This window comes from Vitis vinifera, chromosome 10 (assembly GCF_030704535.1).
Source record: "Vitis vinifera cultivar Pinot Noir 40024 chromosome 10, ASM3070453v1".
Taxonomy (NCBI): domain Eukaryota; kingdom Viridiplantae; phylum Streptophyta; class Magnoliopsida; order Vitales; family Vitaceae; genus Vitis; species Vitis vinifera.
Window position 1 is genome coordinate 6161281 of NC_081814.1, and position 13000 is coordinate 6174280.

Below are 13000 nucleotides of genomic sequence, written 5' to 3' on the forward strand. Positions count from 1 at the left end.
TGGTTAATTTCATTTTTTTTCTTTTTTCTTTTCTTTTTCCCATCATTTTTGTCATGAATGCATCACCAAATCTCTTTCTCACTTCCAGAATTGCACCCAAAAAAAATATCATTCTAATATGATTGTCTGTGCAAATAAAATAAGTTTGGCATCCATCCATCTGCAGCAACTGATCAATCATATCTCATGAAGAACCATCTTCTTTCACATATAAATAAATTTGTTCTTTTAAATTAATAACACCATTTTAATTTCATTAAGTGGGTGTATATATATATATAAATATGAAGTAATGTTCAGAAACTGCAATAACATTGAAGAATATTGAGACTAGTTGGGCATGGGCTTCAGGGAGAAGGGGTTGACATTCTGTGTCTGTATGGTGAACTACCCTACAAAAAACCAAATTATTGTATAGTCTGTTAGTAATTTAGGAATACTTGTAGGATATACCCCAACTTGAGGTGGAGGCTTAGAACTTAAAATAAATATAATATATCACACAGCCCTTGATCCTTCAAGCTTTCCACCAGTAGGCTGAAAGCACAGAAGGTTCATGTATATGGTGATGCCATAGATGACTCAGCTCCTTACAAGATTTAATGGGTTAGAGCTATTCCAATATTGCCAACTCTATTTTCTCCTCAAAAGATCTTGGTTATTAGACCTTGCCCTCCACATGGAAGAACAGAGCCAACCAGATGTGATTGAGCTAATGCTCATCTGGTGCTCAGCAAAAGTAAAAACCATACCTCAAGAACATACTTCAGACCTTAGAACACAATTAACATAGAATAAATGAAGGGATTAGACTGCCAAACTTAATACCATAGGACAATAAATAACCACAGACCACTGTCATACAAATATACATATATATTTATACTTTAGTTATAGCAAAGATAAAACAACAAGAAACAGGGTGAAATGCGAAAAATGATAAATAAACAAGAGTCCAGGGGGAAGGGAAGGAGGGGTGGGTGGTCACTTGGCCTCTAGATTTTCCACAACCTATTATCACCTCTTGTAAAGACAGAACTAAAATATCCCACCCAAAAAAAGGTATAAAAGCTTCATACTATGAACATGTCAGAACTCCAAAACGTAGATGAGAATTACAGATTAACCACTGAAACAAAAATGGTATATAAGCATTTGTAAGCAAAATTAATTTACCTAGATGGAAAGAATATGATTGAGTGGAAAATAGGACATGGAGAGAGGGTTGTCAGAAGAAGCACACCCAAATCAGAAATAGGCCATCTTTCCATCACGGAAGACTTCACTTAAGCACAAGGGGTGTCCATATTTTATATTTCTCACACCTGTTATTCTTTTTCTTCGACGTAAGAAAAACAAATCCCTTACTAACAACAACACATACAGAAAGATCTAGGCATTTTAAAAGCTTGCACAATCTCTGTCACCAATCTTGCTATATTGCAAGGAACTTTCCAATCCCAAATACAATCATTTGTCACAGAATGACCTACATGTGATATGATAGGCTAAGGCATCGGCAATCTTATTGGCTTTTGACATGACGACACCCAGCAACCTCGAAGCTCTTAAAATCTCATTAACATCACATATGAGGAAAGAAAAACCTAAATATATATAAAAGGTCTAATACATAGAAGTACATTCCCAACTCAACAATCATACAGGTGGAGTGTCAATATTTGTTTTTTTTAATATCAATAAACATATTGGTGTTCATTCAACGAATCAAGTTCCATAGGTCACTGGCATTCTTTCCACCCATTCCTCTTAGTTACAGAGAAGGCCAGAGTCAACCAAAAAAGAAAATTCCCAAATCAAATGGGTTCGGAAATTAAACCAGATGCTGAAAATCCAGCATTTCAATCAAATAAACCAACACAACACTTTCAATCAAACGGAGGCATACAATCTATTTTAAAAAAAAAATAGCATCGAAATATCAAAGAAACTTTACTTCAATGCCTCAAAAGTCAGATTCCTCTAACATTACAAAAAAAAAAAAAAAAAAAACCTCAAAACCAGAAGAAATCTCCATGAAGAAGCCGAAAAAATGGGACAGAAACAATGAAAGAAGAGAGAAAAACCCTAACCTGAGAGACGGGTCTCTTCTTCGTGTCTTCTCTGCGTTTTGAACACCAGGAGCCTCTTCTCTCTCTGCGTTCTGAGGATCGGCACCTCTTCTCTCTCTATTAACTTCTCATCCACGGTTTTTCTCACTCTTTTTAATTTTCTTCTGTTATTTTGGGAGAATTACGTTTCGGAGCCAGATGGGCCTGATAATTGGCCCAAGATCAACATAATACCCACATTCGCCGGCAGCCACCCCTTCTCTCACCTTTCTCTCATTCGCCGGCAGCCACCCCTTCTCGCCAGAAGCCACACCTCCGGCAACCCCCACCACCGGGCACTCCACCATTACAGTCCGACACTACGTCCGCTGCCACCAGGGTTTTTTGAATGGTGTTTTACAAAACTTTTTTTAAAATTTATTTTCAAAATGGAGAATAAAAACCGGTTTTTTAAAAATTAGGAGTGTGTAGTAAGATGTTTTAAAAAATAAAAAATAAAAAGTTTGTTTTAATGAAAAATTTGTATTATTTTTAAAAATGATTTCTTATTTTTATTTTATAAAACTTTGATAAATTTTTTATTTAATAATATGAAATTAAATTTAAGATAAGTCTTATTAAAAAATAAAAAATAAATTTATAATTATACATTAGTTAAAAATAAATCAAATTTTTAATTATAAAAAAATTATTCTAATGAAAAAATTATTATAATATAAAAATAATTTTAATATTTATTTTTAATATAAGTAAAATAAGTGTTTTAATTAATTTCCCGTTTGCCTATAATTTCGTTTGTTTTTAAAAACTATTTTTTTTAATTAAATAGAGTTTATTTGAGGAAGCTTTTAAAAATTGTTTTTTGTTTTTAAAAATAAAATGAAACAGAAAAAGTAAAAGTTAAGGCACATTTCACCATATTTTTAAAAAAATTATTTTTAAATTAAAGATTAAAAATTAAAAATAGTTTTAGAAAACATAATCAAACAAATCAATATTTTCTTTTTATTTTTAAAATTTAATAAAAACAACTTATACTTGTTTTCTAAAATTTATTTTCAGTTTTCGTTTTGTCTTAAAAAATCATTTTTAAATAATAATGACAAAACAATATTAGAAAATTTTTAAAACAGTTTTTTATTTTTAAAAACAAAAAGCCGTTTTTAAATCACATGATAATTTTCATTGGTTTTTAAAGACAGTAGACAAACACACACTCGTCAAAATCAAGTTTTAGGATTTTCCAATAGATATTTTGAGAACAGTCTTTGACAATATTATTGGGGGATTGGGTGTTGAGTCCAGTTTGTTCTTCTTTTGATCAGAAAAAGGCAAGGAAAAAACAAAGAAAGATCATCACAAGCCAAATGTAAATAATATTGGGGGTTTATTTTGATTAAGAAAAGAATGTATATCACGGGCGTCTGCACTGTATGTGGCAGAAATAATCGTAGCTGACAAAATTGAATCTCCAACAAGAGACAAACTCATTAGAACAAAAGCATAAAAGCCATCAAGAACTCTCTATTTCCAGAGCCTGCTCTTTGCCAAAACATAAAACGGGCTTGGAGTCAGAAAACTGAATTGCTTATCTGAAACAACAAAATCATGGGAGAATTTTCTTTTATAAATGGGCTGATGGAGCCCCCACGCCGCCTTCTCTGCCTTCTCTATCTTGCAATAAACTAAGACAAGTTTTGTGCACGCATCAAAGCTTCTATTTTCTCAACATCTTCTGGAGTATCAACACCATGAGCATCATGATCAACCTTAATCACCTGCTAGAGAAGTAAAATATAAGCTTCTAACCCAGAAAGCAAGTTAAAAGGTTGCTTTTCCTGGGGATGGAATAATTTGCAAGGACATTCTGCTTTTAGTCAAAAGAATCTGGCCATCTTCCATGAATGACTTACAAGGAGTACCAAACTGGATTATGTGAGTTCAAGGACGGACATAACAGGTTTCCATCCCCAAGTCAAATAATAAATCGTTTGATTATTATTTTTTTGCCCTAAGAGGGCATCATCAGTAAACAAATAGAGAACTGAAGATGATACAATACCTTCATCTTATACCCATTCTCAAGGACTTTAAGCTGCTCCAGGTCTTCTTCTAGTTGCAGTGGAGTAGGTGAAAGCTCTGGATATATCCTTAGAAACTGGGCATCATAGCTCTGGCTAGACAGAATAGAGTGTTGGCATGAGGCATGCTGGAACATATTAGCACAGAAAGATATATGCGTAAGGTTTTTTGAACTTATAGTTAATTCAATACCTGGATACCAAGATGGAGAAAATATGGGAAGTGTGGATTGACCTTCCCTGACCTGTGTTCGTACATGGATGGATACATGAATGTTCTGAATGTAGCCGAGAACACTAAAAATAATTACATCCAACCAAAAATATACCATAAAACTCACTTGTTATAGGGAATCAATCCTCTTGAAAAATAGATTGCATAACCTCGATTATCCACAATACATTTCACTCGATTTGGGTCAGATGCATCTTCAGGTTTTAAAGATGTGACTGCAGTGCTAAATACTGCATCAGGAGCTGCCTGCAGAACACAAAACTAATTCCATCAATTCAACATTTGAAAACGGAAATGTGTAACAAACAGCAGTCTAGATATGAGAAACAGACACCACCTTAGCATTCTAATCATATATGTTCCTGGTGGTTGGGACATATTAGTGTGATGGATGAAGAGAACATATGGGAAACAGAAGTCAATCCTCAGGATGCACAAAATGTGAAAAAGGAGAATGCACAGGAAACAAGAAAAAAGAAAAGGAGATGTTAAGGAACGGCAAAATGACATACAAGAAATTTTATCTTGCGCTTCTTATGGTGTTTACACAAGATTCACCTCAGTTTCCAAAAAATTCCTTTATGTTTCATGAACATGCTCATTTTGGGGGGAAATCACATTACATGGAAATTGCTTAATTTAATGCACTAGTTTCAATTGTAGCCAAGACAAGCTTGTGATTGATTTGAAAGCTTCAACTGACATTGATGTCCTCGATGAGAGACGAGAGAGAAGGGAGAGAAAGGAGAACAGGCAGACCAACCATTGTTATTCATGTCAGTGCTTATTGGTGTTTTAAAGAGATCAAAGAGAGGGCAAGCCAGCATAGGGATAATATGGAGCTCCATTCATTGCTGTTCATTAGGCATTTGAATGCACAATAGAATCACACAAGAAAATTGGACAGTGTTTTTACTCTTTGCACTTAAAAGGACATGGAGGAATAAAATAACCGGAAATACTTGAAAACAGAAGAAAAATTAGATAACGGAAGGTAAAAACACCATTGAGGAAATGCATCATATTGTATCCCAAAGTTTTGCCTACTTGCATTTAATAAAATTAAGACTAAGAAATCCCTTGTGTTGTTCCCTATAAAAAGGAGAAGTGGATGGATTTAGGTAAATGAGAAAACTTTGTTTATTTAAGGTAGTTAACCCCACTTTCATCAAGAAACTAAAGTTCAAAACAGGAATAAATACCTGTAGAGCTTTTACTACCCCATCTATAATCTCTGGTTCGATAAGAGGCTCATCTCCTTGAATATTGACAACAATATCAAAATTCTTTCTCAGTTTTTTGAGAGCCTCATTGCAGCGTTCAGTTCCTAACAGAAATAAACAAACAATCTAAGCAGTGATAATAATTCAAGCACCAAAAAGGAGACAATTAAAATCACAAAAAGGAAAAATTCAGAAGCCTACCATTTCGGCAAGACTCTGATGTCATTATCACATCAGCTCCAAATCCTCTACAGCATTCTGCTATCTTCTCATCATCCGTAGCCACAACTAGACAAGACAAAGATAGGTATCATAAGTTACAAACAAATTGAGAGAGAAAATTTTCTGTTGACAAAAATGTTTGAGAGCATGTTATGAACACAAAGGTTCCATTTCAACCTCTGAGAAATTGGGAAGCATGGAGAGAAATGTTGGAACTAGGCTCAGTACCAGAATTCATTTTCAAGAATTTTTCCATCATTTTCCTTTCCTTTCCTTTCCTTTCCCTAATTCTTTCCAATATCCAAATGGAGCCTAATCATTTCAGTAATTTCAATAAAAAAAAATCAAGCACAACTCCCCAACCTAATCAGAGCAATCAAAAAGCCTCTAACATTTCTATTGGTTACAAATAGCTAATACACATTTACTAACAAGTCAGAAGAAGATAGATTCTTCCTCTGTACATGACCCAAATAGCATTTTACATGGTTTAATCTACTGTCATCATATTCATCAGCAGTTCTCATAATGACTTCAACACAAACACAATGGCACCCATGACCCATTGTTTGGAACACTGAGAATACCAGTATCATAGATGCAAAACCGAGGAACAGACCCAAACAAAATACAGAGTGATTATTATCTTAAAAGGGTAATGTCTGCTAAAAAAATATGAAGCCAAAAATCTTAGAAACAAAGCCCAAAGAAAAATGGGGTTGACTTAGTGGTCATACCCAGTTGATCCAATGTGGTGGCAAGTTTTGCTCTTTCCCAGGTTCTCTGAAAATACCAACAAAATAGTCATAGAATGCTAGGTAAACCCAAAACGAAAATGCTTTTTCGGATGTTTTTTTATTACAACAGATTAAACAGAAAAGTCATTAGCTTTGGGTCACAAAGCAAATGAAAACTCCCCCTTTGTAAAATTAAATTTATGTTGCAGCCTCAAATTCAAAAGAAAACAAGAGTAATTACAGTGGAATGAATCTGAATTAAAGCGAGAAATTTTCTTAAACTGTTCCCTAGTACCTGAATCATCGGCTTTCCGAGGAGGGGTACGAGAGGTTTGCCTTCAAACCGAGAGGACGCGAAACGGGCGGGTATGATACCCACTACTTGGCTCCGAAGCTTCACCGATCGCCGGAGAGTGACCAACGCGCAAGCGCCGGCGACGGCTGCCCCGGCTAAGATGCCGCGAATGATCCATGACCCGGTGGTGGCGTCAGGGTCGGATGAAGAATTCAATCTGGGACTCATGTTTCAGTGATTCTGTAAGCTGTTTTTGTTAGGGGTACGGTGGAACGACGAGGCGCGTGAGCTGGAGTTGGGTAAGTGCGCGTGCTTCTGCTAGGATTTCAGGATGACAAAACGGCGTCGTTTGGTTTGTGTTGAATGCTGCCGAGGCATATGGGGTCGTTGTTTTCTGAGTTTAATGTTTGTACACCAAACAGATCGACGTCGTTTGGGAGTCCGTGTCACAACCATCTCATTCAGTTTAAAATTGCTGAGGTTTTCCGGTTATCAAAATCCGGCGCTTTGTTTATTTTTAGAATGCTAGCACGTGAAGCTCGTTTTCGTTCTTATTTTAGAATGGCTTGGAAAAAGAGTGCTTGTATGGTTGTCAATTAATAATTGAATGTCTTGTTTCTTTAATCTGCAAGTTTTGAGCTTCCTTTTTATCACAGGGTAGGTGTTTGCCCCTTGACTTGAACGATAGTGCCAAGGGCATCATGGGTGAGCACTTTGCACCCTTGAAGACCTAAAGAGAGAAGCAAGATGGAAACGAGGCTAACAATAAGTAATGAGCAGGTTAGGTGGTGTTGTTAGGACAACTTACGTTGTTGGCATGATACGACATGTAGCAATGTAGCACGAGACTCCACATATTGCAAAACATTGCCTAACATGTTACAAACTTACAACACGTTGTAGCATGTGGCATGACCCATCTTGGCCAAAATTCAAATGTTTAATTTTGGGGTGCTAGTATTTTTTTTTTTTCAACGAAGAGGAAGCTTTTAAAGAGAGTATCCAAGTAGAATTTTGATTTTTCAAAATTTTTGTGATTAATAAAAAATCACTATTCCTCAAGCACCTTAATATCTACTCAAATCAACTTGGAAATGACTTAAAATTCTCTTAAAAAGGGACCAGTTGCATATATAACTCAAGAAAGATAACATGACTTAAGCTTGATCATACCAAAGGGACATGATGCAAGGCCTTGAACATGAGTAAGACGCATGGATGAGTCTTGATAGCACCTAAATATGGGCACACCGCTATATGATAGTGTGCTATCTATGACCATAATGAGTGACAGTGTGCAACTTATGGCCATAATGAGATAGGTGCGATTGTAGCATCCCCTCCATATGGTTTGGCACAATGGTGCAATACCATATGTAAGAAGATAACTAACCATAGATACAATACCATGGATTGTAAATGCACAAGACAGGTTAACTTAGATTTGACTTGGTGCTATAACAAAATAGATTGACTCAAACATGGTAGTACATGACTAGTGTTAGATGTGTGTGAAATATGACACGCTAATTCTTATTACATGGACATCATTTTTGTGAATTAAGACATACTAACACATTAAATACGTTGACACGTAAGGACAAATTGGCATGCGTGAATGGTTCACATGTATGGGTGGGTTGACTTACATATACGGGCCAAGACAAGGCATCGATGTGGCTTGACATGTAACACGGTTGCTTGGACTTGATTCATGGGGATTGACTCCATGAGAGGGGACATTTGGCCAGTTGCATGGTGCCTCTTAGGAAGAGGCATTGATGGTGGTAACTAATGACCTAATAAGACATCAAATGTTAAACATGGTTGTGTGAGGCACCACAAGACTTAAGGGGTGTGTTCAACTGGATGGTTACAAGAGTTGTGTAACCACCCTAACTCCCAATTCGAATTCAAAGAGTATTGTTTGAATTCAAAATAAAGTAGAAGGAGGCAACATTCGGATATAAATAGGCTCTCCCATTACCTTGATAAATTAGAGGGTATGAAAATTGGTGTGATCTTGGTTCTCTTAGGCAAAAATCTTAAAGGTCGGAACACATCAGAATAATTTTGTACTCTTCGAAAGTCTTTCCTGTGTTTGCTTCAATCGTTGTTACTTGTAGAGTTAGGATAAGGTTGGTCAAGTAGCGACTTAGCACAACACAATTCATTAATAAAAAAATAAAAAAATCGTAGCAGATTTTGCGTGTGAGATTGTAGGACTCCATATAGGCCTGCGCTAATCCAAAACCTTTTCCCCTTTCTAGAAGCAATAATTTATTGCTCATTGTCTTTCAATCAATGTAGTCAATGGGCAGATGACAGCTGAAAGTCATTTGAGTTCGCATCCAAGTTGTTTGCTCTTAGGCAGGAAAAGACTTCCACTCTTTTCAAACTTTCTAATCAACCCGTTCACCGTCTCATGACATAAAAAGCATTTTTTTTCATCTTTCACTTCATATCCTACTAATCATAATGGACATGGAGAACACCAATTCCCACGCACAATGCCATTTTCAATCCTGCCATTAGTGCTTCGTATTCTACTTCATTATTAGGGGCAGGGAAGCCCCACTTGAGGTCTCTTTCTAAAGACTAAAATTAACCTATCTGAGGCTAGTAACACAAAGCCAGCCCCAACACCCCTTTTTGAAGTGACGAAAAAAATTTTAATTTTAAAAATAAAAGATAGAAAATAATAACATTTTTATTAATTGATGTAATTTTTCTGGAAAATCAAATAGATTTGTAAAATTGGAAAATAGGCTTTTAATATTAGTCAATTTATAGTTTTAATTTCCCTAGCTCGCCATTCTGTGAACCGCTGCAGCACAAATTACAATTTTCCCTCATTTTCATTCGTTTTCTTTCATGGCAATATTTCATGGAAACCAAACACCTCCAGACCACACTGTCTCCGTCACACTCTCCAGCCTACCAAGTTCTGCTCCATGCCGGCCCACGTCTCAAACCCCTCCAACAAGTCCACGCCCACCTCATTGTCTCCGGCTCGTATCGCAGCCGAGCCCTCCTCACCAAGCTCCTCACCTTGGCTTGCACCGCTGGTTCCATCCTCTACACTCGTCAGCTCTTCTTCTCCATTACTAATCCCGATTCTTTCCTCTTTAATGCTATCATTAAAGCCTCCTCCAAGTTTGGCTTCTCTTGCGATGCTATCCTCTTCTACCGCCGCATGGTGGCAGACTCTATACCACAGTCGAATTACACGTTCACAGCAGTGATAAAGGCGTGTGCCGATATTTCGGCTTTGAGAATCGGTAGACCCATTCATTCCCATGTTTTGGTTTGTGGGTATGACTCGGATTCGTTTGTTCAGGCCGCTCTTATCGCTTTCTATGCAAAATCTGGTGATGTGGGTGAGGCTAAGAAAGTGTTTGACAGAATGCCGGAGAGAACAATTATTGCCTGGAATTCGATGATTTCTGGTTATGACCAAAATGGGTTTTCTAAAGAAGCGGTCGGATTGTTTTATCGGATGCGGGAATTGGGTGTAGAATTCGATTCAGCTACATTTGTAAGTGTATTGTCCGCTTGCTCGCAGTCGGGGGCTCTTGATTTGGGCTGTTGGGTGCATGATTACATTGTTAATAACAGTTTTGATGTGAACGTGGTCCTTGGCACTTCCTTGATTAATATGTATACTAGGTGCGGAAATGTGAGCAAAGCAAGGGAGGTTTTCGATGAGATGAATGAGCGGAATGTTGTTGCTTGGACGGCTATGATTTCCGGATATGGAATGCATGGTTATGGCCGAGAAGCCATCGAGCTTTTTCGCCTAATGAGAATTCATGGGCCACCTCCAAATGGTATCACATTTGTGGCTGTCCTGTCAGCTTGTGCTCACGCAGGGTTAGTCCATGAAGGGCGCAAGGCCTTTGCAAGCATGAGGCAAGACTACGGCCTGGTGCCCAGGGTGGAACATCATGTTTGCATGGTTGACATGCTTGGGCGTGCTGGATTTCTGAATGAAGCATTTCAATACATCAAAGATCTGAAACAGGGGGAGCAAGCACCTGCACTTTGGACTGCCATGCTTGGGGCCTGCAAGATGCACAAGAATTTAGACCTTGGAGTACAAGTTGCTGAGCATCTTTTAGCCGCTGAACCCGAAAATCCCAGCCATTATGTGTTGCTCTCAAATGTATATGCATTGGCTGGGCGAATGGAACGAGTGGAAATGGTTAGAAATATGATGATTCGAAAAGGCCTGAAGAAGCAAGTTGGCTATAGCATAATAGAGGTGGGTCAGAAGTCCTATTTGTTTAGCATGGGTGACAGGTCTCATCCAGAAACAACTGAAATCTACAAGTATTTAGATGAATTGATGTTGAGGAGCAAAGAGGCAGGTTATGTACCAGCCCCTGAGTTGGTGATGCATGAGTTGGAAGAAGAAGAAAGGGAATATGCCCTTAGATACCACAGCGAAAAGCTTGCAATAGCATTTGGGCTGATGAAAACTAGCCATGGGATGACTATAAGGATTGTGAAGAACCTTAGGATGTGTGAGGATTGTCATTCAGCTATTAAGTTCATCTCAAATATTGCAAATAGAGAAATTATTGTTCGGGATAAGCTTCGATTTCACCATTTCAAAAATGGGTTATGCTCTTGCCAGGATTACTGGTGACGAACCCTATTTGTTAGTTGAGGCTCAGCTGCGAACAAGTTTTTCACGATCGTTTACTGAAGATAAAGGTTTATGAACACAGTTTCAGACAATAATGCTGTTGCATCTTCAAGGTATGCTCATGATGTATTTCTCTGTATTCAATTATTCATGTTAGAGAGAAAAATCAATATTATTATCTTTGCCATCGAACTCCACTATAAATCTTAATCTCTGATTTGATTTTCTTATGAGAAAATAGAATTAGTTTCTCGTAGCTGGAGAAAAACACTCACAACTTATGTTTGGCAAGAAAGAAAAGGGAAGAAAGTGCAAGAAAAATAAAAAGTGAGAATATCAAATTACAACTGAACTAGAAGTCCTTTCTAAATGCAGCTAAGCCTATTTATAAGAATTCTCTACCATATTGGAACTACAAAATTTGAAATGGATGAGTTGGTGCCAAGAAAAAGCAGTTGGAAGAGTTTATCACTTCATAATTTGAACTAGCATCCTGCAGCTGTAGATTTTGGAACTTTGGAATTCAGCATTGGAACTGATAATATGCTCTTGGAAGTGTGGGGCCTATTCCAAATTGGCTGCTACTATTCAAACTTGTTTTCCATTTTCCCCACTGTTTGAACTCCACGAGCTGAGCTGTCTCTCTAAGCTTGATTTCTTCCTTCATCACCACAATTCGGCTCAAGTTCATTTAGGCCATGCTTTGGCGGGAGTTTGGTAAATCCATTTAATAATTTAAAATAACTTAATAACTTAATTTAAGTTATTTAATAATTTAAATGTATTAGATAAAATAATTTAATAGTATGATTTGAAAGTCAAAAACAATTTTAAGTAATAAGTAAAAATAATTAACTTATTTTTAAGTTTATATTTTTATTTTACTTTTTTACCTCACTTATCCTAAATTACTTTTACGATATTTCTTTGTTATTTCATAACTTTTACTGTTACTCGACTTCCTTTACACTAATTATAATCTAGGAAGATAAAAATATCAATTTGATGATTTTAATTAATTTTATCAAACAATCCTAATACTTAAAAAATCACAAATGTTTTTGACAAAATTTCAAATTAATAATAATCAAGTATATTTAATCAAAATCTCTAAAATAAATAAATAAAATTAACCCTTAAAACATAACAAAATGTCTTACAAATCACATACACTTCAAAGTTAATAAACAATAATATCAAATAATCTGATTTTATATTTTAATATATATTATTTAAAAATCATAATTAGATTGAATTTGGAAAATATTATTACAAATTATTATTATTATTTTTAGTTCTATATTATGTAAACATGCGATTATATCCCATCACATAACTCATGTGTAAATGACAAAAAGGGTTCAAAAGTGTATCAACAACTTGGCCCAAGTTTATTTATCCTTACTTGAATAAAATCAATGATAAAATTACACAAATCAACTATAAACCTAGACAAGTGTGTGTATAGTAAAAAATTGGATATA

The 13000-nt window shown here is 36.2% G+C and overlaps 3 protein-coding genes across 3 annotated transcripts in view; 1 reads left to right on the forward strand and 2 right to left on the reverse strand.

The window, feature by feature from the left end:
• Positions 1–2466, reverse strand: part of LOC100251639 (cysteine--tRNA ligase 2, cytoplasmic) — a 29997-nt gene extending 27531 nt beyond the window's left edge. Inside the window, exon 1 of the mRNA XM_002262961.5 lies at positions 2094–2466. The gene's annotated coding sequence lies outside the window, so the exon portion shown is untranslated. The remainder of the gene's footprint in view (positions 1–2093) is intronic.
• A 976-nt stretch (positions 2467–3442) lies between these two features.
• On the reverse strand, positions 3443–7485 carry LOC100246238 (3-deoxy-manno-octulosonate cytidylyltransferase, mitochondrial). The gene is made up of 8 exons (XM_002263644.4): positions 6866–7485; positions 6571–6616; positions 5813–5899; positions 5591–5715; positions 4495–4634; positions 4347–4398; positions 4135–4245; positions 3443–3850 (listed from the first exon to the last, which is right to left on the reverse strand). Exons 1-8 carry the CDS (start codon positions 7091–7093, stop codon positions 3758–3760), a joined length of 882 nt encoding a protein of 293 aa, XP_002263680.1. The 5' UTR covers positions 7094–7485; the 3' UTR covers positions 3443–3757.
• A 2157-nt stretch (positions 7486–9642) lies between these two features.
• On the forward strand, positions 9643–11720 carry LOC100855391 (pentatricopeptide repeat-containing protein At2g33760). The gene is given in 2 exon segments (XM_059739984.1): positions 9643–9766; positions 9768–11720. Coding segments are annotated over 2 exon segments (1776 nt in total). The 5' UTR covers positions 9643–9739; the 3' UTR covers positions 11517–11720.
• The last annotated feature ends 1280 nt before the right edge of the window (positions 11721–13000 follow it).